General features: G+C 44.1%; 1 protein-coding gene and 1 pseudogene across 10 annotated transcripts in view; one reads left to right on the top strand and one right to left on the bottom strand.

Moving 5' to 3' along the window:
• The window catches only part of MYH10 (myosin heavy chain 10), a 152773-nt gene that overhangs the window by 105798 nt on the left and 19099 nt on the right, over positions 1–27876 (top strand). For all 10 annotated transcript variants that reach the window (XM_039476894.2, XM_010339845.2, XM_010339844.2 and 7 more), the window contains 13 exons: positions 3840–4033; positions 4126–4247; positions 7193–7262; positions 7361–7521; positions 10358–10466; positions 10573–10704; positions 11566–11772; positions 13887–14024; positions 15782–15905; positions 18265–18436; positions 19825–20037; positions 23415–23559; positions 24900–25106. In XM_039476894.2, coding sequence (XP_039332828.1) covers positions 3840–4033; positions 4126–4247; positions 7193–7262; positions 7361–7521; positions 10358–10466; positions 10573–10704; positions 11566–11772; positions 13887–14024; positions 15782–15905; positions 18265–18436; positions 19825–20037; positions 23415–23559; positions 24900–25106 — 1994 coding nt within the window. The remainder of the gene's footprint in view (positions 1–3839; positions 4034–4125; positions 4248–7192; positions 7263–7360; positions 7522–10357; positions 10467–10572; positions 10705–11565; positions 11773–13886; positions 14025–15781; positions 15906–18264; positions 18437–19824; positions 20038–23414; positions 23560–24899; positions 25107–27876) is intronic.
• On the bottom strand, positions 13018–13083 carry LOC120367008 (U7 small nuclear RNA; annotated as a pseudogene).

Genomic DNA, 27876 nt, shown 5'->3' with positions numbered 1-27876 from the left:
AAGAACAGGACAGAGGGTGGGTCCATGCTCGGGTTTAAGACATGGACCTTTGTCCCCTCTCCATATCCTTTTTTTTTTTTTTTTTTTGAGATGGAGTCTCGCTCTGTTGCCCAGGCTAGAGTGCAGTGATGTGATCTCAGCTCACTGCAACCTCCGCCTCCCAGGTTCAGGTGATTCTTCTGCCTCAGCCTCCCAAATATCATGGTGGCGTCTGCCACCATGCCCAGCTAATTTTGTATTTTTAGCAGAGACGGGGTTTCACCGTCTTGGCCAGGCTCGTCTTGAACTCTTGACCTCGTAATCTACCCGCCTCGGCCTCCCAAAGTGCTGCGATTATAGGCGTGGGCCACCACACCTGGCCACCTTTTTTTTTTTTTTTTTTTTTTAAGACCAATCGCACAATCTCGGCTCACTGCAACCTTCATTTCCTGGGTTCAAGCAATTCTCCTGCCTCAGCCTCCTGAGTAGCTGGGACTACAGGTGTGTACCACCATGCCCAGCTAATTTTTGTATTTGTTGTACTTTTAGTAGAGACGCATGTTGGCCAGGCTGGTCTCAAACTCCTAACCTCAGATGATGGATCCTCCCACCTCAGCCTCCCAAAATGCTAGTATTACAGGCATAAGCCACCACAGCCTGCCTCAGTATCATTGTCAGCTCCTCCTCTGCTGAGCTCCCTGGGGATGGTCCTAGGCCCTCATCTCTTTCTGGTCTCCCCTAGGTAGAAGTTGACAACTCCCAAATTTACCATTCTAGCTCAGAACTCTCTTCCTAGCGGCAGACTGGAATATTCCTCTTGTCATTTGACATCTCTCTTCCACTTCAAAGGCCCCCAGGCATCCCAGACTTACTTAGAGTTTGGGTCTTGTCTTCCCATCCACAAAAACCACTTCCCTCCTTGTCTTCCCCACCAGCCACTCAGTTGCTGAAGCCAGAATCCTAGCAGTTGTTCTTGAAATGCCTCTCTTCCTCACTTTCCATATCAAGTTCGTCATAAGAGCAAGTCAATTCTCCCACTAGAAATATCTCCTGAATCTTCCTTCTCCGACCATCTTCATAATCTCACTAGTTCAAGCTGCCCTCATCTTCTAGACTGTGGACTCCTGGAAGGGTCACCTGTCTGGTCTCCCCACTTCCACTTCTCCCCTCCCCCATCCCCAGGCCATTCTGCAGGCAGCAGCTGGTGTGAGTGTCATGAGCTCCTCCTCATACTGGTGCCTCCTCCTTGGTGCTGGCCTTACTTCACTTCTTCCTGCCCCCAGCCTTCCACATATCTGTTTGTACTGACTGGAGTAGGTATCTTCCCACAGGCCCATTAATCTTTGAGTGTTAAATGGCATTTCCCCAGAGAGATCTCTAACCATTCATTTCTCCTATAGCATCCTGTTCTTTTCTTTGAATGAATTTCTCACTCTTTGTAATTACAAACATAGTTAATATTTGTATCATTTATTCATTGACATATGTATATCAAGCATGTTAGTGCCAGACAGCATGCTGGGAGCAGGATGCAAGACTGAGTCAAAGCAGACATGCTAGGATTGAACTAGCATTTGTAGAAGGCAGAGGCACCTTTGTAACATCTGGGTGGAGAGTAGAATACAAGTGTTTGGCAGCTGGCTCTGGGTAGTCAGGTATATCTAGTTAGAGTCATAGCTGAGATCACCCGGGCTGGGAATATGGCTTGAGAAAAGCAGAGTGCCAGTGTCAGCACTTGTATTGTGTCTTATTCTAGAAGGGTAGCAGATGAATTGATTTGGGGGTCCCAGGTGAGTGCCATGAGGTACAGGAAAAGCAGAAGAGAAATCATCAAGTAACACGGGACTGGAGTATCTAGAGGTAAGTAGGGTACAGGAGAAGGTGGGGCTCCTAAAAAAGCCAAGAGTGGGGAGTTTTTAGAATGCTGCTGTGACATCACCAGGTAAACGTACCACGATCAGGAAAAACAAGCACTGGGTGGTGTCTGTCTGTTTAGCAATTGACCAGTCATTGCCTGAGTAGCGTTGGGCAGGAAAGGAAGAGGGTGGCCCATAAGCCAGTTGTCTACATACTGGGAAGTTAGTGGCAGAGGATATGGTGTGCCAAGCGTGTCAACTTCTCCAGAAAGAAGCTTGGCTCTAAGGAGATAAGAGAAGTAGGCAGATACAGGGTCAAGGGAAGATTAGTATTTTATGGGGCATCCAGAAGTGGGTTTGGTGCTACTTTTTGCTGGGGCAAGTGAAGAGGGAGAGGTTGAAGGCACAGAAAGAATGCGGTCTTTGAGGTAGACAGTCTTAAATGCACAAGCAAAAGAGGTAGCTCAGACCCACAGCCTTGAAGCTGGTGGCTTTGCTTGGAAGCAGCTGTGGTACAGTGTGCATGCACGGGCCTGGAAATTAAACAGCTTTTACCCGCCCTTCTCCCAGCTTCCATTGAAGACTCGCATAACTTGAGCAGTTAACTTTTACCTCCTGGGATCATGGTTCTCTTTTGTTAAAAACCTCATTGGAGGCTGAGCACGGTGGCTCACACTGGTAATCCCAGCACCTCGGGAGGCCAAGGCAAGTGGATCACGAGGTCGGGAGTTCGAGACCAGCCTGACCAATATGGTGAAACCCCGTCTCTACTAAGAATACAGAAAAATTAGCTAGGCATGGTGGTACATGCCTGTAATCCCAGCTACTCGGGAGGCTGAAGCAGGGGAATCACTTGAACCGAGAGGCGGAGGTTGCAGTGAGCCAAGATTGCACCACTACACTCCAGCCTAGGTGACAAAGCAAGACTTCGTCTCAAAAAAAAAAAAAAAACCTCATCAGAAATTGATAATCGAATGAGATCTTGCACATAAAGCTCTTCATACAGTGTCAGGTCCCCATGTGCTTCTGTCACAGGAAACAGGACCCATAGCAGTTCCTGGCACACTGAAACGAGGTGTCTGGTAGGATTGAGGAGGGCATTAAAAAGGGCAGTTCAATTGATAATTCTGATTGATTTTAAAGTATTTCAGTAATATGTTTCATTCATTTAACGTTTTCTCAATAAGAGGATATGTACATTATGCACCAAATGTTTTGCTTGTGGCTGCTGCACTGTTTATGATCTCATCATTAGAAGTATTAGGTCTTTGTGGATAATGTAAAAATAGCAATTGCTCTAACAGGGGAATGTCTGACAGGTTTAGCCATCGAATACGTAGGAAGTTTAGGCATTTATTCATTTCAGAAGAGTCTTTCCTATTTTGTGTTCCAGCCCTTTAATAAGTGTCATTCATGTTTTGAGAAAGGAGCTGAAGCTGACACATTGCTAATAATCTGAACCCCTGTAGTCTAATCTTCCTGCATTCATTCCTAAAACTTGAATGATTTTTCTTACTGAAAATCTAATGACTAATAAGAAAGAGTTCTGGTCCCTAGTCCCTGAGCTTACTTGTTAAATGGATTTGTACAATCAGATATTCTTACATATTTTTATAAGCAATTTCCTATTTGGAGGCCTCTCACAGTATCAGTCTGTATGTATCAGTCATGCCAGCCAATGAATTTTCATTTACCAAGTAATTGTCAATGTAACAGGCAGAATGTTACCCAAGACAGTGAATTCCTGAAACTAGCGCAGCGGAAGGCATCTGCTGGTGTGTGTTAGTTTGGAGCTGTCAAAGCACTACAGTATCCTGCCATATAAGTGTGTGGCTGTGAGCTCCCGGCTTGTGCAGTGTGAAATATGCTGACTGCCTTACCTATATGGCATCTCCTGTCATTTGTTCCACAAAGCTTGTGCTGCTGCACTCTCACTGTGTCTTCTCTTTCCCTGCTCACGAGTGAGGTTTGGCTTATATTTGTCTTCTCCTTTCTTCTCACCAGTGGACCGTATTGTAGGTCTGGATCAAGTCACTGGTATGACTGAGACAGCTTTCGGCTCTGCATATAAAACCAAGAAGGGCATGTTTCGTACCGTCGGGCAACTCTACAAAGAATCTCTCACCAAGCTGATGGCAACCCTCCGAAACACCAACCCTAACTTTGTTCGCTGCATCATTCCAAATCATGAGAAGAGGGTATGTGTTGAGCAAAACATATGCTACTATTTGTAATTGATCTAAGTCCACTGCCAAAGATTAAACTGTGACACGATTGTTTGCTTGATTAGGCTGGAAAACTGGATCCACACCTAGTTCTGGATCAGCTTCGCTGTAATGGTGTCCTGGAAGGGATCAGAATCTGTCGCCAGGGGTTCCCCAACCGAATAGTTTTCCAGGAATTCAGACAGAGGTATTGCTAACTTTTCCCTTTTTTTTGCATATGTATCAAAGCTTAATATGAATTAAAACAATGATATAATAAGGAAATCTTTTTCCTTGTTCCCTACATAGTTTGTTTTCTTACGTAGCAAACATATAATGAGGCACTGGGAAAGGGACGACCCTTATTACCTTGAATATTGGTAGAAAAATTGAGTGCTTACTTTATAAAAAGGCAGTATGCTAGGAACTGCTATGGGCGCTGCAAAGAAACATGCCATGTTTTCAGGACCCTGAAGTTAGCTTTGAGATAAACATAGAAAGCTGAAAGCTTGGCTGGGCACAGCGGCTCACACCTTTAATCCCAGCACTTTGGGAGGCCGAGGCAGGCAGATCACGAGGTCCAGAGTTCGAGACCAGTCTAGCCAATATGGTGAAACCTATTCTCTACTAAAAATACAAAAAAATTAGCTGGGCGTGGTGGTGCACACCTGTAATCCCAGTTACTCGGGAGGCTGAGGCAGAAGAACCGCTCGAACCCAGGAGGCGGAGGTTGCAGTGAGCTGAAGTCACGCCACTGCACTCCAGCCTGGGTGACAGAGCTCAAGACTGTCTCAAAAAAAAAAAAAAAGGAAAGAGAAAGCTGAAAGTTTACAGTTTACTCATTCAGACATTTCTACCTGGGATCAAACTTAATATTTATTTATTTATTGAGATGGAGTCTTGCTCTGTTGCCAGGCTAGAATGCAGTGGCACAATCTCAGCTCACTGCAACCTCCGCCTCCCGGGTTCAAGTAATTCTTCTGCCATGGACTCCTGAGTAGCTGGCATTACAGGCATGTGCCATCATGCATCATGCCTGGCTAATTTTTTGTATTTTTATTTTATTTTATTTATTTTTGAGATAGAGTCTTGCTCTATTACCAGGCTAGAGTGCAGTGACTCAGCTCACTGCAACCTCCAACTCCCTGGTTCAAGTGATTCTGCTGCCTCAGCCTCCTGAGTAGCCGAGATTACAGGCAAGCACCACCCTGCCCAGCTATTTTTTTTGTATTTTTAGTAGAGATGAGGTTTCACCATGTTGGCCAGGATGGTCTCTGTCGCCTGACCTCATGAGCCACCCACCTCCCTAAGTGCTGGGATTACAGGCCAAACATAATTATTTTTAAAATTGATTTTTTTGGATGGTCTCTGTCACCTGACCTCATGAGCCACCTGCCTCCCTAAGTGCTGGGATTACAGGCCAAACATAATTATTTTTAAAATTGATTTTTTTAATAGATGAGTAATGTATGTTCCTTTTAGGAAAATTTGAAAATATAAAAGAAGTAAAAAAGTAAATAAAAATCATCCAGGAGAGAGTCCTGAAAACACATTGGGGTACTTCTTTCCATCTTTTCTCAATGACTATATCTGTATGTGTGTGTGTGTGTATGTGTATGTATTTTTTTCTGAAGTATGTATTTGTGCATACACATGCATGCAATTACAGTCTTTTAACTAACATAGGGAAAGGAGTAGATTAGAAAGGATTAAGAAAAAATAAAAAGGAAAAGATCTATCAACATGCAGTGGAAGTGGATACAAACATATGATGAGAACGAGTTTTCTTTTTTTTTTTTGTTTTGAGATGGAGTCTTGCACTGTTGCCCAGGCTGGAGTGCAGTGGCACAATCTCGGCTCACTGCAACCTCTGCCTCCCAGGTTCAAGCAATTCTCCTGCCTCAGCCTCCCGAGTAGCTGGGATTACAGGCGCCCGCCACCACGCCCGGCTAATTTTTTGTATTTTCAGTAGAGATGGGGTTTCACTAGGTTGGTCAGACTGGTCTCGAACTCCTGACCTTGTGATCTACCCGCCTTGGCCTCCCAAAGTGCTGGGATTACAGGCATGAGAGAACGAGTTACTTTTAACTTCTATTTGGTAATTTTCCTGAATAGTTACTTTAGTTTGCTTTTTTTCTTCTTTTTTCTGGAAATCACATTTCAAAGTATGACACTATTTGTTGTTCCAAATGGTGCTGCCAGGTCAAAGAATGGTCCTTGTGCCCTTTCTCCCACTGTTTTAGATAGAATCACCTTCAGAAGCTCTTCCAATCCTTGTATGTTTTCAGGAAAGCCATCATTCTGATCCCATTGTATAATAAAGTCTGGTAGAGTTTCATTTTTTGTTGTTAGGAGAAAAAGGGAGTATAATTGGCATCCAAGATACAAAGTTGATTGATGTAGCCAGGATTCATCCTTTAATACAGCCAGTATCTTTTGTTTTTCTGACTGAGATAGAGCTCGTATACAGTGAGGTACACAGATTTTAAATGTGCAGCTCATGGCCGGGCGCTGGGGCTCACGCCTGTAATCCCAACTCTTAGAGAGGCAGAGGCGGGAGAATAGCTTGAGCCCAGGAGTTCAAGACCTGCCTGGGCAATATAGTGAGACCCTGTTCTCCACGAAAAAGAAAAAAAAAAAAAGCATAACTTAAATGTGCAGTTCAGTGAACACATGTACGCATATATACCCAGACCAACATCATGTCAGATGTTATCCTGATATTTTCTGATGTTCTAAATAGAAGTCTATGAACACAGCTGTTACAGCCCTTTTTGTTATCTGATAAATGCTACAAATTGACAGAGACTTCAAGTACAGAAAGCCAGATTCTCTTTTGCATCTTGAGGATATGAACATTTTGTGGGAAATGAAGAAAAATGTAAGGTTTCTAAAACACCATGCTTTTGATTCTTCTCTGCCACAACCTCCTAAACCTACTTTTTGACCTGAAAGAACTAACCTCATTTTTACTTATGAGAAATAGAAAGTAGATCTACAGAAAACATCAGATTACCACCAGTTCGTTTCTTTACTGTTAATTGTACATGCATTACCCAAAATTTTATGGCCTCTTAGGGCAAAACTCACAGTTAGTAGATACACATTGTTCACAGATTTCTACAAAATACTTCTTGGAATTTGTTCTTACAGATATGAGATCTTAACTCCAAATGCTATTCCTAAAGGTTTTATGGATGGCAAACAGGCCTGTGAACGAATGGTAAGCTTTTCTTGATTTTTGTTCTTTTTTTTTTTGCTTTGTAGACTTAATCTAATCTTTTTTACAGTAAAAATGTAAATAAACCCTTTCTCTCTTAGATCCGGGCTTTAGAATTGGACCCAAACTTGTATAGAATTGGACAGAGCAAGATATTTTTCAGAGCCGGAGTTCTGGCACACTTAGAGGAAGAAAGAGATTTAAAAATCACCGATATCATTATCTTCTTCCAGGCTGTTTGCAGAGGTTACCTTGCCAGAAAGTAAGTGGGTATTCACAAATTAGTCATTGACTGAGGATGTGCTTGTGCTAAATAAGCATTGTGTTTTGGGCTAGGGATGCAAGAGTGTGTGAGACAAAGTCTGTCCTTATGGAAATTGCTTTATAGTGGCAGAGATAGGTAAACACGTGAACATTCTAAGTCATGGGATGTGTTGCGATAAGAAAACACACAGGAGACTGGGGATGGTGGCTCACACCTGCAATCTCAGCCCTTTGGGAGGCCAAGGTGGGCAGATCACTTTGAGCTCAGGAGTTCCAGACCAGCCAGGGCAACATGGCGAAACTCCATCTCTACTAAAAACACAAAGCCAGTCATGGTAGCACACACCTATATTCCCAGCTACTTGCAGGGGCTGAGGCAAGAGAATCGCTTGAACCCAGGAGGCAGAGGTTGCCATGAGCTGAGATTAGCCACTGCACTCCAGCCTGGGAATCAAAGCCAAACTCTACCAAAAACAACAACAATAACAACTTATGCCAGAAACATGCTACAACTCTCAAAAGTGCAGGAAATGAAGTATATAAATATACTTTGGTGCAGCTTTTTCGTTGATCTAAACCTTACTTGCAAAGTTTTCAAGATAGAAAGTTAAAGAGATTTCACTTGCATTATTTCATCTTGAGACTTAAAACTAACAAATCCATGTAATCGTATATGTAAGCCAGCATACCTTTGTCTTTGCAGCCCCTGCCCCTAAATATTTTAGTCACATTATATATATGGTAGGCTGGGACTTAAAATTAAAATACATCAATAAAAGAAGATAACCTATTCAAAGGAACCAGATTGTACTGTGGAAAAAGGTAGAATAGTGTTTATAATAGTCCAAAAAAAAAAAAAAGTTTCTGTACAGAAGTCTATGAACTTGAGGTTGAAGCACCCTGGAGGACATTGGGATAAGGATAAAAAGAGGAACAGCGTCAAAGCGATTTTGAACACTTTTGAAGTCTGCTTTCCAAACACTCAGAGATAGGTTGATGTCACAGAGCTGCCTCATGAACACCTGGAGGACAGTGCCTGACACATAGACTCAGTAAAAATCAGCTGGCCATTGTGGAAGAGGAAACTGGCTGCCTCATTCCACTAAACAAAGTGCCCGGCATGTTTTTGACTTATCATTTGACAGTTTTATCTCCCAGAGAGCCAAGAAGGCAACTAGGGCAGTAGTTTTTGCTAAGAAGATTGGGTGAAGTTTTACAGCTTTCCTGAAGGCGATTGCAAGAATTAGAAGGTGGATGCTTAATAGTTTTAAAAGTCATTTTTGAAACTTGTTTTTGTAGTAGAAACTCTTGGAATTAAGACTTGGCCAGTCCTGGCCGGGCATGGTGGCTCACCCCTGTAATTCCAGCACTTGGGGAAGCCAAGGTGGGTGGATCACTTGAGGTCAGTTTGAGACCAGCCTGGCCAACATGGCAAAAACCTGTCTCTACTAAAAATACAAAAAAACTAGCAAGGCATGGTGGTGCACGCTTGTAGTCTCAGCTTCTCAGGAGGCTGAGGCACGAGAGGGATGCTGAGGCACGAGAATTGCTTGAGCCCAAGAGGTGGAGGTTGCAGTGAGCCAAGATTGTACTTGTGCTCCAGCCTGGGCAGCAGAGCAAGACTCTATCTCCAAAAAAAAAAAAGACTTGGCCAATTATTTTTGGCTGGTAGGAATAAGTTAGAAATCTTTGTAAGGAGCAAGAATAAAAACAGTTATGAAGCAGTGGGCTCAGGGAAAATTCTAACCAGCAAGGAGGAATTCATTGGCAGTTTGGCAGTTGTGGGATTCTTGCAAGGAAATGTGACAGGTAGGTAATTTCTGCTCTAAAATAGCAATTGTGTGTCTTTTCTTAAGACACACCCACTCCTAATACAGCTGTTTGCTGGAGTGAATGAATAATTCAAAATTTTCTTATTTTTTCCATCACTTTCAATTGCTTCTTTCACAGGAGAGCCCTATAGCTACTCCTGCAAGCCATTATAAAAGGACTCCAGAGAAATAATCACAGATTATTTCTTAGGAAGTGTGCAGTTGTTAATTTACTCAGCAAACATATTCTGAGAAGGCCTAGAGTCTGTCAGTCACTTGGTTGTGTGCTGGGATCAAACAGGCCATGATCCCTGCTTCTGAGGGTCTCAGAGGCCAGGTAGGAGCATAGCCATGTGAGCAGGCTGTCGGAGTGGAGCATCGGCGCTGTTCGAGGGGTCCAGGAGACTCAGGCCATTCTGGTGCTCTGGAATCCAGGAATGGAATGTCCAGTAGTGGGTAGTCCCCAGAGGAGTGCAGCGCACAAGGTACTTGGCTTTGGCTGAGGAAAAGCCACTGAGTTCTGAGTCCAGGAGTCCTTTGTCAAGACCTGAAATGCAGATTCAGTAGCCTGGTAGGGTAGAAAGCTGACTTCTGGAAGCCAGGAAGTCAGTAACAGGAACATTTGCCTGTGGATCCTGAAAGTTTCATAAGGGGTTGAAAAAGATAAATTGCAGCCTGGCGCGGTGGCTCACGCCTATAATCCCAGCACTTTGGGAGGCCGAGGCGGGCGGATCACGAGGTCGAGAGATCAAGACCATCCTGGCCAACATGGTGAAACCCCATCTCTACTAAAAGTACAGAAATTAGCTGGGCGTGGTGGCTCATGCCTGTAGTCCCAGCTACTTGGGAGGCTGAGGCAGGAGAATTGCTTGAACCCAGGAGGTGGAGGTTGCAGTGAGCTGAGATCACACCACTGCACTCCAGCCTGGCAATTAAAAAAAAAAAAGAAAATAGACTTATTATGACAATAGCCATTCAAGCACCTTTTTCTTTACTTCATAAGTTTTTCTTATCGTTCTTCAGAGCCTTTGCCAAGAAGCAGCAACAACTAAGTGCCTTAAAGGTCTTGCAGCGGAACTGTGCCGCATACCTGAAATTACGGCACTGGCAGTGGTGGCGAGTCTTCACAAAGGTGAGCTTGGCTCACTTCTTTCCAGATCCCTTTCAAATAGCAGAGTTTGATCAGAAAAAACCCTTAGGAAAGAGCAGGGATGATAAACTGTTTAATTTTGTCATAGGTGAAGCCTCTTCTACAAGTGACTCGCCAGGAGGAAGAACTTCAGGCCAAAGATGAAGAGCTGTTGAAGGTGAAGGAGAAGCAGACAAAAGTGGAAGGAGAGCTGGAGGAGATGGAACGGAAGCACCAGCAGGTGTGTGCGGTGACCTCAGAACTCACACTTGGCCCTGAATCCCTAGGAGATCTTGCTCTGATAGCAACCCCCACACTATACCCACCATATCGTCTTATTTTATGTGAGGCCTTTTCAGTCATTTCCAAATTGTATACATTTTGCCAATAGAGTTAACAGATACATTCTGCCTCTCATTTTAGATTTCTGTAAGTTAAAAGCAACCTTACCTCTTGCATCTTTGCTTTTGTTATTCATGCTGTCAAGCATGTACTTAACACCTGTTTTAGATGAGGCTCTCAGTACTGTCACCTTCCTGTGTCTGTTTATGAGAGGAAATAGAAAAAAGGAAAAAGATGAGATGCTTGAGTAGAGGTCACCACCTATCCTTTAGCAACAGTGGCCTTGAATGCGTGTCCCTCTTCTGGGCAGCTTTCTTCATGGACAAAGCAGCGGCTCAGGAAACGTTTGTTGGCAACAATAATAGAATTATAGTGTTCAAGGGCAGAAATATTAACAATAAAGGCCAAGGATATCGCTTACTACCAGACAGGCATTAGTAATCACCATGAACTTTATAGCATTTGAATTATATTTTCAGTCTCCTATTTATCTGTCCCTTGTAAATTACCTTCATAGATAAACTGTAATGAATGTAATATGTACTATTCACGGTAACTTGAGACAACAGGAACAACCAAAAATGTTTTCATCTAGCTTATTTTTCTATAGACAAAAACATATTTGAAAGTTTGCCCAGTGATGTTATATATTTTTATCTCCCAGTTTCTTTGCTGTCCATTGACCATTGAAATCACAGTGAATAGATCCTGTGTATGTATGTACTAGGGGCAAATCGTAGACATTTTATTGTGATTGCAGCTTTTAGAAGAGAAGAATATCCTTGCAGAACAACTACAAGCAGAGACTGAGCTCTTTGCTGAAGCAGAAGAGATGAGGGCAAGACTTGCTGCCAAAAAGCAGGAATTAGAAGAGATTCTACATGACTTGGAGTCTAGGGTTGAAGAAGAAGAAGAAAGAAATCAAATCCTCCAAAATGAAAAGAAAAAAATGCAAGCACACATTCAGGTATTTATAATAATTTTTACTTAGAAGCATATTTTGGATTTTCAAGTGGATCTGTTGAATAGATAGAAGCTATGTGTATGGATTCATTTGTCCACAGAAAAGCAAGAGGATTCTGGGTTATGGGAATCCACCTCTAGAAAGATGACTACCATTTGAAGCACACCTATCATAGATTTTTTTTGAACATAGATTTGTCATTTTGAATAGGAATATTTTTTATGTTCTGAGTGGCATCTAATTTGCAAAGAGATTCAAAGTCACAAACCTCCCAGGGTCTGTAGCATTCTATAGAAGACCTAACTTGTTCTTCATGTTGTCAGTGCTTCTGTTGCTCACTCCATTCATTAGATGGACCTCTACTACATGGTTTGGCTAATAAGAAATGCTGTGTAATAGGAGGTGGCCAAGAGTCAGAATCAGAATTTTTGAAAATTACCCCTTTCCTGGTACTTAACTTTCTTATTGAAATACAAGCTGTAATCAAAAGGGACAATTTTTTTTTTATTCTGATTGAGACAAATGTACTTTGTAAATGGTCTTTATATTTTAGAGATACGGTCTGAAGGTTGTACCAATGAAATCTGATGTCTGGGATTTACTTCAAAATAACCCTGGAGGAGAAGGTAGAAGGTGGAGGCATAGAATAAATGGAATTGACCATGAGTTGATGCTTGTTAAGGCCAAAGTGATGCTTTTGTGTGGGTCTCATTATGCTGATCCGTGTGCTTATATGTGGGTTTCAAATTTTTACAATAAAACACTCATTTTTTGCAAGGGTTTCATTCTAAAATTAACAATGAGTCAATTAGCCAAAGTTACTTTGAACATTTCCTTCACTTGGCCATGTGTTGATTTGTACAACCCTGGTTCTGGCTTTTTGGGGATTTTTTGTTTTTGTTTTTGGTGTTTTGTTTTGTTTTTGAGACAGAGTCTCGCCCTTTTGCCCAGGCTGGACTGAAATGGCACCATCTCGGCTCGCTGCAACCTCTGCCTCCTGGGTTAAAGAGATTCTTCCACCTCAACCTTCTGAATAGCTGGGATTACAGGCGCCTGTTGCCACATCCAGCTAATTTATGTATTTATGAGGTTTCACCATGTTGGCCAGCTGGTCTTGAACTCTTGACTTCAGGTGATCCACCCAACTTGGCCTCTCAAAGTGTTAGCATTACAGGCATGAATCACTGCACCCAGCCTGGGTTTTTTGTTGTTGTTTTTTTAATTTTTAAAAATTATTTTGGAGCAGGTGGGAGCTTTCCGGCAAATAAAAACCGGAAAGCCTGCTAGACAAATTCTAAAAGAGCTGTAACACTTTTTAAAAATTTTTTAATTTTTGTGAGTATATATTAAGTGTGTGTGTATATACATGGGGTGCATGAGATGTTTTGATACAGGAATGCAGGGTATAATAATCACATCATGTAAAGTGGAGTAATCTATGATCCCAAGTAATAGTATATTTATCATAAACAGTAAAGTAGTTTAAAGATCTGCACATTTTAATAAAAATAAGTATGAACTATAATCCCGTCCAGTCTAGTGAAGTGCCCTGCTGTGAAAGGTGCACAGGAACTGAGACAGCTCATTTCTCACCACCTGTACTCTTTAAATTGTTGTTTTCGTGTTCTCTTTCTCTTCTCTTTGGCCAAACATGTATCTAGTTGAATTCAGCTAAATTAAAAACACATTTGATGAGTGCTACTACATTATTCATGTTTGCCTGAGTTGGCATTATTCCAAAATATGAATTTTAATTGCTATATGTTATTCCATTTCACAAATGTGCCAACATTTAATTACCCAGACCTTTTTGTACCATTTTTATATAAATTGCATCTGTGACAATTTCCTAAAATTGCTGGTTTAAAGGAAAGGCCCATTTTCAAAGCTACATTTTGCCATATTGGCTTCTAGAAGGATTGACCCAGTTTGTACTTTAACCTGTAGCAGATACAAATGTCTGTTTCACATAACTGCATTTCATATCTTTTAAAATATCATTGGCATTTTGAGAAATCAAAAATTAGTGTCTCATTATAACGCATTCCTGTGCTCTATGAGTATGTGGTCACATCTCGAGGAAAAAGTGGTGAGACTGACTGTGTGTTCTTCACAAGGACCTGGAAGAGCAGCTGGACGAGGAAGAAGGGGCTCGGCAAAAGCTGCAGCTGGAGAAGGTGACAGCCGAGGCCAAGATCAAGAAGATGGAAGAGGAGATTCTGCTTCTCGAGGACCAGAATTCCAAGTTTATCAAAGTAAGAGAGTATCCCCACAAAAAGCCAATTTTAGTTACAGAAAATATTTACATAATATTATGTTGATACACTCACTGAAAGTGACCTCAAACAGAAAATTCTCAAGATTTTGGATTCATTTACTGAATTTTTCTGTCAGTCTCTACTTGTATAGATTTCTAAAGATACAGGCACCACTGAATTTTTTAAACCTACCAGATATCCTATTAATCTTTTAGACTTTTAACGAGTGCATTTTGTGCACAGCGGTCACTCAGTGATGACTTGTTTCCATCTGTGCAAGCATTAATTCATCCACCATTGGCTATGGGACTCCGAATGCCAGGCACCTGGGCCAAGCTCCTGGGTGGGCACCAAGACACACCTGTAAGCCTTCCTGCCCTTTTGGAGTACAGTCATGCATTGTTTAACGATGAGGACACGATCTGGGAAATGCATTGTGAAGTTATTTTACCCTTGTACAAACAGAGTATACTGACACAAACCTAGATGATAGAGCCTGCTTATACACCCAGGCTGTACAGTGTGGCCGATTGCTTCTAGGCCACAAACCTGTACGGCATGTTACTGTCCTGAATCCTGTAGGCAGTTAGAACACAGTGCTAAGAAGTACTTGTGCATCTAAACATATCTAAACAAAAGTGTAATAAAAATATGATAGAAAGGTACAGTTAAAATTATAGGAAAGATTAAAAATGGCAGTTTGGCCGGGCGCAGTGACTCATGCCTGTAATCCCAGCACTTTGGGAGGCCAAGGCGGGCGCATCAACTAAGGTCAGGAGTTAAAGACCAGCCTGACCAACATGGAGAAACCCCGTCTCTACTAAAAATGCAAAGTTAGCTGGGCATGGTGGTGCATGCCTGTAATCCCAGCTATTCGGGAGGCTGAGGCAGGAGAATCAGTTGAACCCGAGAGATGGAGGTGTGGTGAGCCAAGATCACACCATTGCACTCCAGCCTGGGCAACGAGCAAAACTCTGTCTCAAAAAAAAATAAAAAGGCACACCTCTATAGGGCACTCACCATGAACAGAGCTTGCAGGACTGAACGTTGCTCTGGCTAAGTCAGTGAGTGAACGGTGAGTGAATGTGAAGGCCTAGGGCACTGCTGTACATGAATGCAGACTTTATAAACATGCTACACCAAGGTTGCAGTACATTTAATTTTTTTTTTTTTTTTTTTTTTTTTGAGACGGAGTTTCGCTCTTGTTACCCAGTCTGGAGTGCAATGGCGCGATCTCGGCTCACTGCAACCTCCGCCTCCCGTGTTCAGGCAATTCTCCTGCCTCAGCCTCCTGAGTAGCTGGGATTACAGGCACGTGCCACCATGCCCAGCTAATTTTTTGTATTTTTAGTAGAGATGGGGTTTCACCATGTTGACCAGGATGGTCTCGATCTCTCGACCTCATGATCCACCCGCCTCGGCCTCCCAAAGTGCTGGGATTACAAGCTTGAGCCACCGCGCCCGGCCAGTGCAGTACATTTAATTTAACAATAGAGTCATTGCACTACAGTGTCATGACAGCTCTGATGAATTTTTCAGCTCCACTGTCATCTTACAAGACCACTGTCGTGTATGTGGTTCTCATTGTCCAGAACGTCGTTACTCAGTGCATGACTGTGTGGTCTTCTGGGGGAGGCAGGGCTGTTATTACTTGTTTTCTCTCAAGTCAAAGACAGTTGACCTTTATGAGGAATACAGAACCCAGGTGCTTATTTTGAATGGCTTTTCTGAAGCAGTCAATTTTTCCTGTCCAGGAAAAGAAACTCATGGAAGATCGCATTGCTGAGTGTTCCTCTCAGCTGGCTGAAGAGGAAGAAAAGGCAAAAAACTTGGCCAAAATCAGGAATAAGCAAGAAGTGATGATCTCAGATTTAGAAGGTTGGTGTTTGGGGCTAGAGAAATTTAGGACCAGGACATGTGAGTGTTGTGTTTAGCTTTTACTGTAATCAGAACATGCAAAAATAAAAACATACATGATGATTACTAATAAGGATCATCAGTTTGGGTCGACTTATTAAAATAGGTCTCTTGGCTGGGTGCAGTGTCTCAGGCCTGTAATCCCAACACTTTGGGAGACTGAGGCAGGAGGTTTGCATGAGGCAAGGAGTTTACCAGCCTGGGCAACATAGTGAGACCCCCATCTCTACAAAAAATTTAAAAATTAACCTGACATAGTGGTGCACCAGCTTCCAAGTAGCTGGGGCACTCACTACAGTGTTATGACAGCTATGATGAATTTTTCAGCTCCATTATCATCTTATTTATAATGCCTCAAATAGCTGGGACTACTTGGAAGCTGAGGCAGCAGGATTGCTTGTGCCAAGGGGCTCACTGTAGTGAACTGTGATCGTGCCACTGCACTCTAGCCTGGGTAACACAGCAAGATCCTGTCTTTAAAAAATAATAGAAAGGGCTCTTATAGGTTATTTTGTATTACCTTGTCACTTAATAGTTTTCCTTTCTTTTTTTTTTTTTTTTTTTTTTTTTTGAGATGGAGTTTCTCTCTTGTTGCCCAGGCTGAAGTGCAATGGCACAATCCTGGCTCACTGCAACCTCCACCTTCCAGGTTCAAGTATTCTCTTGCCTCAGCCTCCCAAGTAGCTGGGATTACAGGCATGCACCACCACACCTGGCTAATTTTGTATTTTTAGTAGAGATGGGGTTTCACCATGTTGGTCAGGCTATTCTCAAACTCTTAACCTTAGATGATCCACCTACCTTGGCCTCTCAAAGTGTTGGAATTACAGGCATGAGCCTTTTTTAACTTTGGTGCTATGGTAAAAGATACTGCCCTGTGGTGGGCATGGTTGGGATTAAATCATTTGGGTCCTACAGACCACTGGACTTTGTGTTTAATCTAAGCTGCATTAAATAGTGCCCAGATTTCACCTCACAAAGGAACTGGCCAGTGACATAAAAGCTAGCAGGTACACAGAAGACACTGCTGTGGGCCACAGTGTAATGTCAGGAGATCCTAGGACATTATACAGTTTCTGCAAAAGAAATAAGAAAAGAGGATGGAAGTTGGAAAGAGCAGCTAGACTGGTATCACCACCAGAGGGAGGGAGCTCTGTGCAGGCAGGTGCCCACTGTTTCTTAATGTGTGCTTTTATGATAGGAAGAAGACAGGGTTGGCTTTTTTAAAATATTTCGGATTTTGGCCAGGTGCAGTGGCTCATGCCTGTAATCCCAGCACTTTGGGAGGACGAGGTGGGAGGATCACGAAGTAAAGAGATCGAGACCATCCTGGCCAACATGGTGAAACCCTGTTTCTACTCAAAATACGAAAATTAGCTGGGTGTGGTGGCCTGCACCTGTAGTCCTAGCTATTTTGGAGGCTGAGACAGGAGAATCGCTTAAACCCAGGGGGCGGAGGTTGCAGTGAGCCAAGATCACACTACTGCACTCCAGCCAGGCGACAGAGCAAGACTCCATCTCAAAAAAAAAAAAAAATTGGGGTTTTGTTTGTTTGTTTTAGTGTAAATTAAAGAGGGAATGCCAGTACGAAATTACTTTCGTAATCCATTTGTACTAGTAGATGGTTTTGCTGCTGAGGAAGTACCCATAAGCATATGTGCTGTTTTTCTTACCTGTTTGATCAGCCTGTGACACTCAGCGTCATCCTCTCAGCAAATTGGTTCCTGCTGGAGAAGACAAAGGCATACAGGTCATTGTGAGGAAATAAATCATTCAGTGAAATAGATCATTAGGGCTAATTGAGGGATCACTGCAGAATTTTAGAGGGGAGGGTGGAAAAGATGTCTGCCCTCTCTGTCCACTCTTTTGTCTTCTCTCTCCCAGTACTCGAGGATGGCCGTTTTCTTGGTTCAGACCAGGGGGTTCCCACGGAAAAGGGAATGGGGTGACAGGCAGCTCCGACTCCTGCCCCAGCACCTGCTGAGACACTTTGCAAACCTAGGCCCAGTGATGGGTTTGACATGAGAGGATTCCAGATCCCTTCAGCTCTCACAGTGTGGTCTCACCTCCCATGAAAGGACATTGTTAGGACACTCAATTCCTTCCCTAAAATTCCCTCCCTACACTAATTTGTCTCCCCTCCAGATCTCGGTGGGTTTGAAATGACTGAGCCATTGACATCAGGGCGTGACCATGTCATCAGGACAGTGACATGCTTTTGAATAAAATGGCTTATTTTCAACTTTGATCAGTTGAAATTTCAGTTTATTCATGTGAGTCGCTCAGTGTGTTTAAGAGCTTCTTATATCTTGCCTTAAAGAACGTTTAAAGAAGGAAGAAAAGACTCGTCAGGAACTGGAAAAGGCCAAAAGAAAACTTGATGGGGAGACAACTGACCTGCAGGACCAGATCGCCGAACTGCAGGCGCAGATTGATGAGCTCAAACTACAGCTGGCCAAGAAGGAGGAGGAGCTGCAGGGGGCGCTGGCCAGGTCTGCAGCCGCAGCTGTGTTGCGCGGGACCCCGTGAGGCTGAGTTTCAGCAGAATCCATTATATTTGGGAGCATCCAAAAACCCTGGGAGAGTGAGATGGGGTTTACTTGCTGTTGGGTGTGACCTGAGAAAGTGAAAAGCCCAGGAGTACAGAATTTGTGTCAGGCAGCAAGAAAGTCTCATAAACCAGCTCAGTATTTATACTTAAAAAAATGACTGTATTATGAAACCCTTGGAAATTCACACCAGAACAAATTATTTCACTATAACAAATGTTTTGGTCTCTGTGCATTACAGATTAACTGTGGTATGTTTTATTTATTTTTTTATTTATTTTTGAAGACAGAGTCTTGCTCTGTCATCAAGGCTGGAGTGCAGTGGGGCAATCTCGGCTCACTGCAGCCTCCGCCTCCTGGGTTCAAGCAACTCTCATGCCTCAGCCTCCCGACTAGCTGAGATTACAGGTATACACCACTTTACCCAGCTAACTTTTATATTTTTAGTAGAGATGGGGTTTCACCATGTTGGTCAAGCTGGTCTCAAACTCCTGACCACAAGTGACCCACCCACCTCATCCTCCCAAAGTGCTGAGATTACAGGTGTGAGCCACATGCCTGGCCTATAGTATGTTGTAGAACTTGAAGGGAAATCACTTTTCAGAAATTGTATTTCTCCACTGATAGCATGATTGAATAATCAGTTCCAAACCATTCAGTTTAGAATGTAAATCAGATATATTTATATCTAATGTTTCATTTCTTTATAAAGAATAACTATTTGGCTACATAGTTGTACTACTTGGAGTCTGTAATGTGTTACAATCAAAATCTTTCAAGAAAAGTCTCCCTCACCTCAAATATCCCAACTATTTCCAATCAGGAAATTCTACCAACATTTTAAACCACAGACATAAGCAAAAAGATGCCCTATGGAAGAGAGGCACCCGAGGGGTAAGGATGAGAGCCTCTTTCTTCCACTGTGTTCTTTGAGCATCTCTGGTTTGGCTGGGTTCTGGTGTAATGGACGAGGTCTCCCCTTCATAGTTATAAGCAGATTTCTAACTATAACAGCATTTGACTTCAGAGAAAATATTTTAGTATTCTAAGGCCTAAAGTAAGAGTGTCCTACCTTTTAATGGAGAAGGATGGTTATTTGGAAAGGGGGCTGGGCTGGAATCTAGTTCTGGCTCTGCCACCAGTAGCTTTGGGGCCTTCAGAAAGTCTTCCATCTGAAGTGCTGAGCGTCTGTACCCGTCTCAGGCCCCAGAAAGCGAGGGATGTGAGACGGGGGTCTCCTCGTGGCAAAGTGCTCAGGGGCTGGCTCGCCTGAGAAACAGGCCATCCAGGTGCCCATCTCTGAGTGCCTCTCGTGCTGGGTGTTCCAACAGAGGTGACGATGAGACACTCCATAAGAACAATGCACTCAAAGTTGTGCGAGAGCTACAAGCCCAAATCGCTGAACTTCAGGAAGACTTTGAATCCGAGAAGGCTTCACGGAACAAGGCAGAAAAGCAGAAAAGGGACTTGAGTGAGGAACTGGAAGCTCTGAAAACAGAGCTGGAGGACACGCTGGACACCACGGCAGCCCAGCAGGAGCTACGGTGAGTGCAGGAGAGGAAGCAGGGCCCGGGGCCCCCACCCACCTCCCCGAGCCCACGCAGAAATGCCTGGGTGTGCTTGCTGTCTTTGGGAGGCAGCGTGTTTTTCCTCGTGATGACAGGTGGAACAGTGATTAAATAGTAATGGTTAGAAACAGTCCAGCCTGTGGGTAGAAACACCTGTGCAGGCGTGGGTGGGTGGACCAGCAGACTGAGGGACACAGAGTGAGATGGGTGTGATCAGAAACGCTGGGGCCAGTGATGGATGTCTAGGGAGAGACAGGGACAACTGCACAGAGTGGGGAGCGGTGAAAAGAGATTTATAGATAGCAATTGATAGGACCAGAGGGAGAGAGCGGTAAACACAGGAATAAGAGGAGATACTCAGGAGGCCAGCCATGTGCTGGCAGTGCCAGGTGGCGTGAACAGTGTAGGTAACCAGCTGAAAAGGGAAGGGTGCCTTCATGGGTAAAAAGAAGGCCGGCGCAGGCACTGGACAGAGGTGTGCTGTCGGCAGAGGCAGGTGCAGTGTCACGCGCCAGCAGCCCAGGTGGGCATGAACGGTGATAAGCATAGGTGAACATGGCTAGAGAAGGCTCCTGGGTAGAAAGCTGCAGTGTGGCAGCCCAGGAGTCACAGGAGAGCGTAGCAGTGAGCCAGCACGCAAGCCTGGAGGTGCCGGCCTGCACCTCCCACAGCCTCGTAGGTGTCATCACTGTGGAGAGCAGCGTGGGGGTGTGCCAGCTTGCTGTCTTGGCAGATGCCATCTGCTCCCTCCAAGACTTAGACTGCCTGGAGCCTCAGGGCCACCCCAGGAGTCCCAGCCAGAAGGAAAACCTCACTGCCTTGGCTGGCTGCAGAGACACCTGCTGGCTCTTCCAGGGTGTGAATGATGGAAATAATAGCCCATCACCCTGGGGAGTTGCTGGGGCCTGGAATAAAACAAGAAAGACAGAAGAATTGTTTATGAATACAAGTGTGACCAGAGAGGCAGAAAATGACCCAGAGCAAGCAGGAGGGAAATGTGTTGTGGTGAAAACCACTGCAATTCCCCAGAGGACAAGGATATCATCAGCTGTGTCCCATCAAGCAGCTGGAAACCTGAGCACTTGGTCGTGGAAGGAATGACATCATGGTGTCTACAGGGCAGGCCGGCTCGATAGAGCAGTGAGACTGAGGTCAGATGATGAGTGTGAGGAGGTTCTCAGTGGTGGAATATGGAGGCGGTGAGCCTTGTGATGTTTGTCCATGATCTTGGCCATGACTATGTGCAACTACAGCAGCTGCAGAGGTTGGTTGGTTGGTTTTTGTCTTCACCTATTACCAAGAGGGAGGAAAAAGCCCCTCTGAGCCACACATGGTTCAAGGCTTCCTACCCCACTCTAGCAGAGTCACTGTTGTTAGTAGTTTTTAAGTCCTGGCCTTCTCTTTGAAATATCTGCTTTTTTAAAATCTGGAAACCACTGAACTAGACTTTCCTGAACTCTCCACTCCCAGCTGGGCTTTTGACTGCAGTAGAAAAAAAGGTTCCGATCATTTTTCCCATCCAACCCTTGCACAAAAGTTAACGTGCATATTTATTAAAACCATGTGTATGCTCAGCTGTAGCACTTAGTGATTCTGTTTTGCCTACAGCTCAAACGTGTACTCCATTCTTGCTAAGGACCCTTAGAGAACACAAACCACCACCCTGCCTGGGCCCTGGTTCTTCCCATGATTAGTATAAAGTAATAGTCCTCTGTAAATCGTATACTCTTCTGCAGACTCACTGACATTTTAACTCTTTTGAGGACTTTTGATGAAAGACTAAAAGAAATTGGGTTATTCAGCCTGCAGGAGAGAAGGTTAAGGTTTCCTTTGACTATTAGTAGAGATTAGGAACAGAACCATTTTCCCAAAAGACAATGAGCTGATAGTTGGAGAGATTTCCCTGGAGTCTGATCAGTGAAGCACTGGCCACTAGAGTAAACTGCAACAATCTTGATGGAAGCCTTGCAGAGACCAGGACCAGCAGCACACGTCTTTGACCTCTGGCTGAGCCAGTGGAACCTGGGGCTGAGCTAGGCTAGACCACGAAGAATCCTCAGTGATTCATTCTGGCTGGGCTACATGTGACCACAGAGCCGGCAGCCACCAGGCCCTGTTCTCTTGGCACTGGGATCTCTTAGCCAGCCCCTGCGTCTCATGACTCCAGAAGAGAGGCAAAGAGGGGAAGAGAAAATGTGTCCACATGGGAATCAGCGTGTGAATCCCTGTTCTAAGTTGTGACATGTTTTAAAGTATAGGGCAAGTTTGCTAGTGATATGCCTCAGGATTAGTGTGAGGTGGTAGCTATCTCAACTTTGCTAATACAGGTCTTAGCAGGAGTGCCGTTTACCTGACTGGCTTCAGTCTTCATCAAGTGTGTGCTTAAACATAGTGCTCAGATTAACAAATTTAGAGTGACTCCCCTGGGGGAGCAAGATCTCTTCTAGACAGTCAATAACTCTCATTATTCAAGTTGCCCTGTATCTATTACAGCCAATTTAAAAAATGTTAGAAAGCCATGGAAAGATATTTAATGCTAATGTGATCTTCATACCATAGAGTGCAGGTTACATAAAAACTCAGTTTACATCAGATCATTCAAGTTCTATGGCCATGGACCTGCTGCGTTCTCATATCAAACATCAGAGACCCTTTCTGAATCCTCTTTGAGCTGCCTTCTAATTTTCCTGCCCCTCTTCCCCAAACTTAAGCCATTTTCTAGTAGAGTTTTGGGAGAATGTTAGTTAATTGCGGCTTCTTCACATGAATGCTAAAAGTCTTGCTTTTTACAGCACAAGGTGCTGATTCATTTGGCCTTTGCCACCCCTTCACTTTGGAAAATCTCTGAGAGATTACCTTTTTCCAGTTGTATTCGTCTGTTGGGGCTGTAGCAGGCAGTTTGGCATCTTACATTAACCAATTCCTGACCTCCAGTAAAACCAGACTGTCCAGAACAATTTGAAGACCCCTAGGGATGTCATCCTGTGTCTTGATAAGTCAGATATGGCAAGGAAGTTGCACTGCTTTTTCTTTTTTTAAAGATAGGGTCTCATTTGCCCAGGCTGGCATGCAGTGGTGCAATCATAGATCATTGCAGCCTCAACCTCCCAGGCTCAAGCGATCCGCCTTGGCCTCCCAAATCGGCCAAGATTACAGGCGGGAAACACGACTCAGCCCTCTAGGAAGATTTCGGATATCACAGTAATAGACCTGCCAGCCTTCTGGAAATAGCACATCAAAAAAATTAAAGGAATTTATGTCATATTTAAAACAGCAGCACTTTTTCAAAAAGAAAATGTGTTTTTTAATCAGTCGGCCAATTCTGATCTTTCTTTAAAAATGTCTTTCTCTAGTACTAAACGTGAACAAGAAGTGGCAGAGCTGAAGAAGGCTCTTGAGGAGGAAACTAAGAACCATGAAGCTCAAATCCAGGACATGAGACAAAGACACGCAGCAGCCCTGGAGGAGCTCTCAGAGCAGCTGGAACAGGCGAAGCGGGTAAGGGAGACCCTGCCTCGTGCTGTGGCCTGGAGAACACCCGCCGTCAGACCCACTCCCATCCTATCTGGCCGTTCCATTCAGTCATGTATTGATTGGGGCCCGGCTTCTCTGTACGTCATTGAGTGGGCTGCTGCGTACCCAGCTGCCAAGGCAGGAGCGACTTTCTAAAAGCACACTGCCTAGTTAGGGAGAAAAGGCACACGCAAATGCTTGGATCCAGCCGCCATCCCAGATCACGTGGTCCTCCGCAGTGCCTCCTCTTACCGAATCACTCTCCATGGCTTCACACGAAACCCTGAGTGGTTTGAAAGTCTTTCTTCCCTTGCTTGTCTGCTGCCAGTAAGTCACAGGTCCTGCTGACATTCCCCTTCAGGGGTTCCTGACATTCTTCTCTCCCTTCTTGTCCTTCCCTGCCTGTGATCTCACCTCAGCCACCAAACGCAGTGTTGCCATTCATTTCCTTGTTCCCACTTCTGTATCTCAGATCTAGGCTTTCTGTTCTGCTGAAACGTGTGCCCTGGGACTCGCGCCACCCTCCTGACAGGCCTCCATTACTTCCCATAATATTCGCCTTCGTGACTTGGTTCTTGCTTCACTTTCCCCATCTTTCTATTCTTCGTTTAGCCGCATGCTGCTTTTTAATGTGGACAATGACAATGTTAACATTCATGGAACATTTACATTTGTGTCAGGTGCTGTGCTAAGTAAGCACCCTACATGAATTGCCTTCTTTAATCTTTGCTACAGCCCTGTGGTATGCCTCCTATAATTCTCATTTAAAAGACAAGGACACTGAGGCCCAGTGGTGTTAGGTAATTAAGCCAGGCCACACAGCTGGTTTGTGGAAAGGCAGCTTGAAGCCAGACAGTCTGGCCCCAGATTCCCATGTAGCCACCCTACCATACCTGATCTTGTCCCTGAGGCAAGATGTCATTGGAGATACATCCTGTTGTGACCCACCCCTGCACCAAGGGTGCTTGCTCGTGTTAGTAAGTATAAAACAATTTTTTACACTAACAACACTTGTTTTGTACAAAGGACAGTGTGAGTGATTACTCTGCAGACAGGACACACTTTGCATTGACAAGGATAATTACTTAGTACAGTGAGCCCCTACATACCTGCATCTGCTCCTCAGAGCAGGATGTACCTGTGTGTTCCTTATGTAGGAATCCTTACACTCAAAGAATAGCAAACGTTTTCATTCATTCATTCAACAAATGTTGATTACAGACTCACTGAGTGTTAGGCACAGTTCTGCAGACTCAGAAAGCAGTCCTGAGTATGGAGTTTTACAAAATAACTTGTGAATTATTTTTTTCCTTTCCATCTCCTAGTTCAAAGCAAATCTAGAGAAGAACAAGCAGGGCCTAGAGACGGATAACAAGGAGCTGGCGTGTGAGGTGAAGGTGCTGCAGCAGGTCAAGGCCGAGTCTGAGCACAAGAGGAAGAAACTGGATGCGCAGGTGCAGGAGCTCCATGCCAAGGTCTCTGAAGGCGACAGGCTCAGGGTGGAGCTGGTAGAGAAAGCAAGTAAGCTGCAGGTAAGCGAAACCTCTGTCCTACAGAGGCCCTCATTGACCATTTTACCCCTCTGTGCAATAAGAGACGCATGGTCCGTGTGCTGTGCAGTACCTGAAAATGACTAGCCAGTGAATGCATCGGCTCTTAGGTGTCTCTAGGGTATATTACTTTGATGAAGTTAAACAATATTTTAAGAAGACAGCATGAATTGGACGTAATTAGTTCCACTTTGAATTGTGTTTATCATTGCTTGAACGGTTTGAAGCACTTCATTGGCAAAGATTTTCGAGAGTTTTATTCTCTACACTGCTGGTACAAATTAGTGCAACCTTTTCTAAAGGACAGTCTGGCAGTCTTAGATCACAAGCCTCAAAACTGGGAGTATCCTCAGATCCGAAAAATCCATGTCTAGTCATTTATCCTAGGGAAATAGCTAGGGATGTACACACAGAATCAACCTCAAGAATGTTCATTGCAGAAGTGTGTACAAAAATATATACAGTCAGCCCTCGGAATCCACTGGGGGATTGCATCCAGGACCTCCTACAGATACCAAAGTCTGCAGATGCTGGAGTCCCTAATAAAAATGGCATCATACTTGCATCTATGCACATCCTCCCATATACTATAAATCATCTCTAGATTACTTGTAATACCTAAGACAATGTAAATGCTATGTAAATAGTTGTTACACTGTATTTTTTTAGGAAATAACCACCCAAAAAAGTCACGTTTTTAGGAAATAACATGTTGTAGGAAATAACTCGAGAGTCCTCAGCTGTACCTGTTCAGCGCACATGCAGGGTATTCTTTCTGAATATTTTTAATCCATGGTTGGTTGAATCCACAGATGGAACCTATGGATAGGAAGGGCTGACTGTGCTTTGAAACAACTTTAATGTTCCATACGGACTTCTATGCAACCAGCAAAAACAATATAGTCGATGGGTCCTCATTGGTAAGAAAAGATGTACATCATGTATTGCCACATTGAAAAAGCATTACAGAACTGTGTTGTGTCAGAGGCCCAAGAACGCACTGCAGTACATGATTCTCCAGGACTCAGAGGACTCCACAGAGAGGGCTGCTCATGGCAATGATTTATTACAGTGAAAAGCAAAAGCAGTAAAAGGGCACGAGAGCTGAAGTCCTGAGGAAACCAGGAACGAGCTTCCAAGAGTCCTCTCCCAGCAGAGTCATACAGGATGTGCTTCATTCCTCCAGCATGAGTCCTGATGGCACGCGTGAAATGTTGTCTCCCAAGAAGCTCTTTACAGACTCAGTGCCCGGGGTTTTTACTAGGAACTGGTAACGTGCACCCCCCTTGCCTGGCATAAACCCAAACTGCAGACTCCCAGAAGAAACACAGGTGGTCAGCATAGACCACATTGTCTACATGGAGAGTTTAGAGAAGGACCACCCTTATCATTTAGGAAATAGTGGGAACTCTTGCTAAATTCAAGTTCTCAGACGCCAGCCAAGGGTCAACGTCGCAAGCAGGCCTTTCGAAGGAGGGCAGTCCCAGTCTGCTATGTTAACGTGTAGGTACTGAAATACGGTATGTGTGCTCTCACACATCTGGAAAGATATTCCTAAAAGAGAAAATCTCTGAAACAGCATGATGAACTCTGCCTACAGCAGGGAAAGGAGGGGAGCGACAGTTCCTCATCCCCTGTGCCGCACCAGGCGTGTGTTAGGCTCCCATGTACGCTGTTCCCCATTTAGTCCTCAGGCAACCCTCTGATAGGTGAGGAACCTGAGGCTCAAAGAAGCTTAGGCTCTCGCCCCCTCTAGCGCTGGTGTGACTTCTAGAGCTGGTGCCGAAGGCAGGAATCCCTTCCCCACCACACTGTTCCCAAGATGGAAGAAGTGTGAACTCTGTGAAGGATATGGCTAAAAAGAGTGAAAATGCGTCACAGCGTGCACTCCGTTGTGGCTGCCCCGCTGCGTCCCTCCGCTTTTTCCCAGCACCCTCTGTCCTCAACAATTATAAAGCGTCTTATACCATGAAGATTTGTTTGGAAAATATTTTAGAACTATTACTGAGAAGGAAAAATATTACATTATTCATGTAATCTAATCATAAGAAATGGCTTAAATATTCATGATGAATCTATAATACCAGTTTTTTAAAATCTTAAAGAACTTCTAGCTGGGCATGGTGGCCCAAACCTATCATCCCAGCTACTCGGGAGGCTGAGGCAGGAGAATCTCTTGAACCTGGGAGGCAGAGGTTGCAGTGAGCTGAGATCATGCCATTGCACTCCAGCCTGGGCGACACAGTAGGACTCCATTTCAAAAAAAAAAAAGAACTTCCTTGTATCCCTTTTATAGAAGCTTCAAGTTCTATAAGAATGTGAATTATACTTGCCTCTCAAAGCATATTAGCACATCTTCGTGTGAAGGAAGACGAAAATCAAGCACCAGCTGGCCTTTCAGCATCCCCGCAGAGGATACAGCCACTCTTTCAAAGGCTTTGCTTTAATTTTTGTCTCTTCATGATAAAAATAGAAAAAGGTAGGAAACCAGTTAGGAGGCCTCCCCCACCCCCGCCCCACATGGGCTCTATTCTCCTCCCTGTCTTTTCCATCGGTAGAGACTTTTAAGGTGGCCAGGGAGGCAGGTTCTAGTACCTACTTATTTGAGCTTCATTTGAAGGCAACAGACTCTTGGTAGTGAGTCTGCCTTAACTGAATGGGTAGTTTCAGGTTCACACTCCCCTTGAGCTCTTCTATATTTGTGTTCTGCTTAAAAGCTGTGTTTCTAGACCTTTTCTGCTCACTTACTATT

This window comes from Saimiri boliviensis, chromosome 17 (genome assembly GCF_048565385.1).
Source record: "Saimiri boliviensis isolate mSaiBol1 chromosome 17, mSaiBol1.pri, whole genome shotgun sequence".
Taxonomy (NCBI): domain Eukaryota; kingdom Metazoa; phylum Chordata; class Mammalia; order Primates; family Cebidae; genus Saimiri; species Saimiri boliviensis.
The sequence above is the reverse complement of the archived record's forward strand: the minus strand, read 5'-3'. Positions and strand labels throughout refer to the sequence as shown.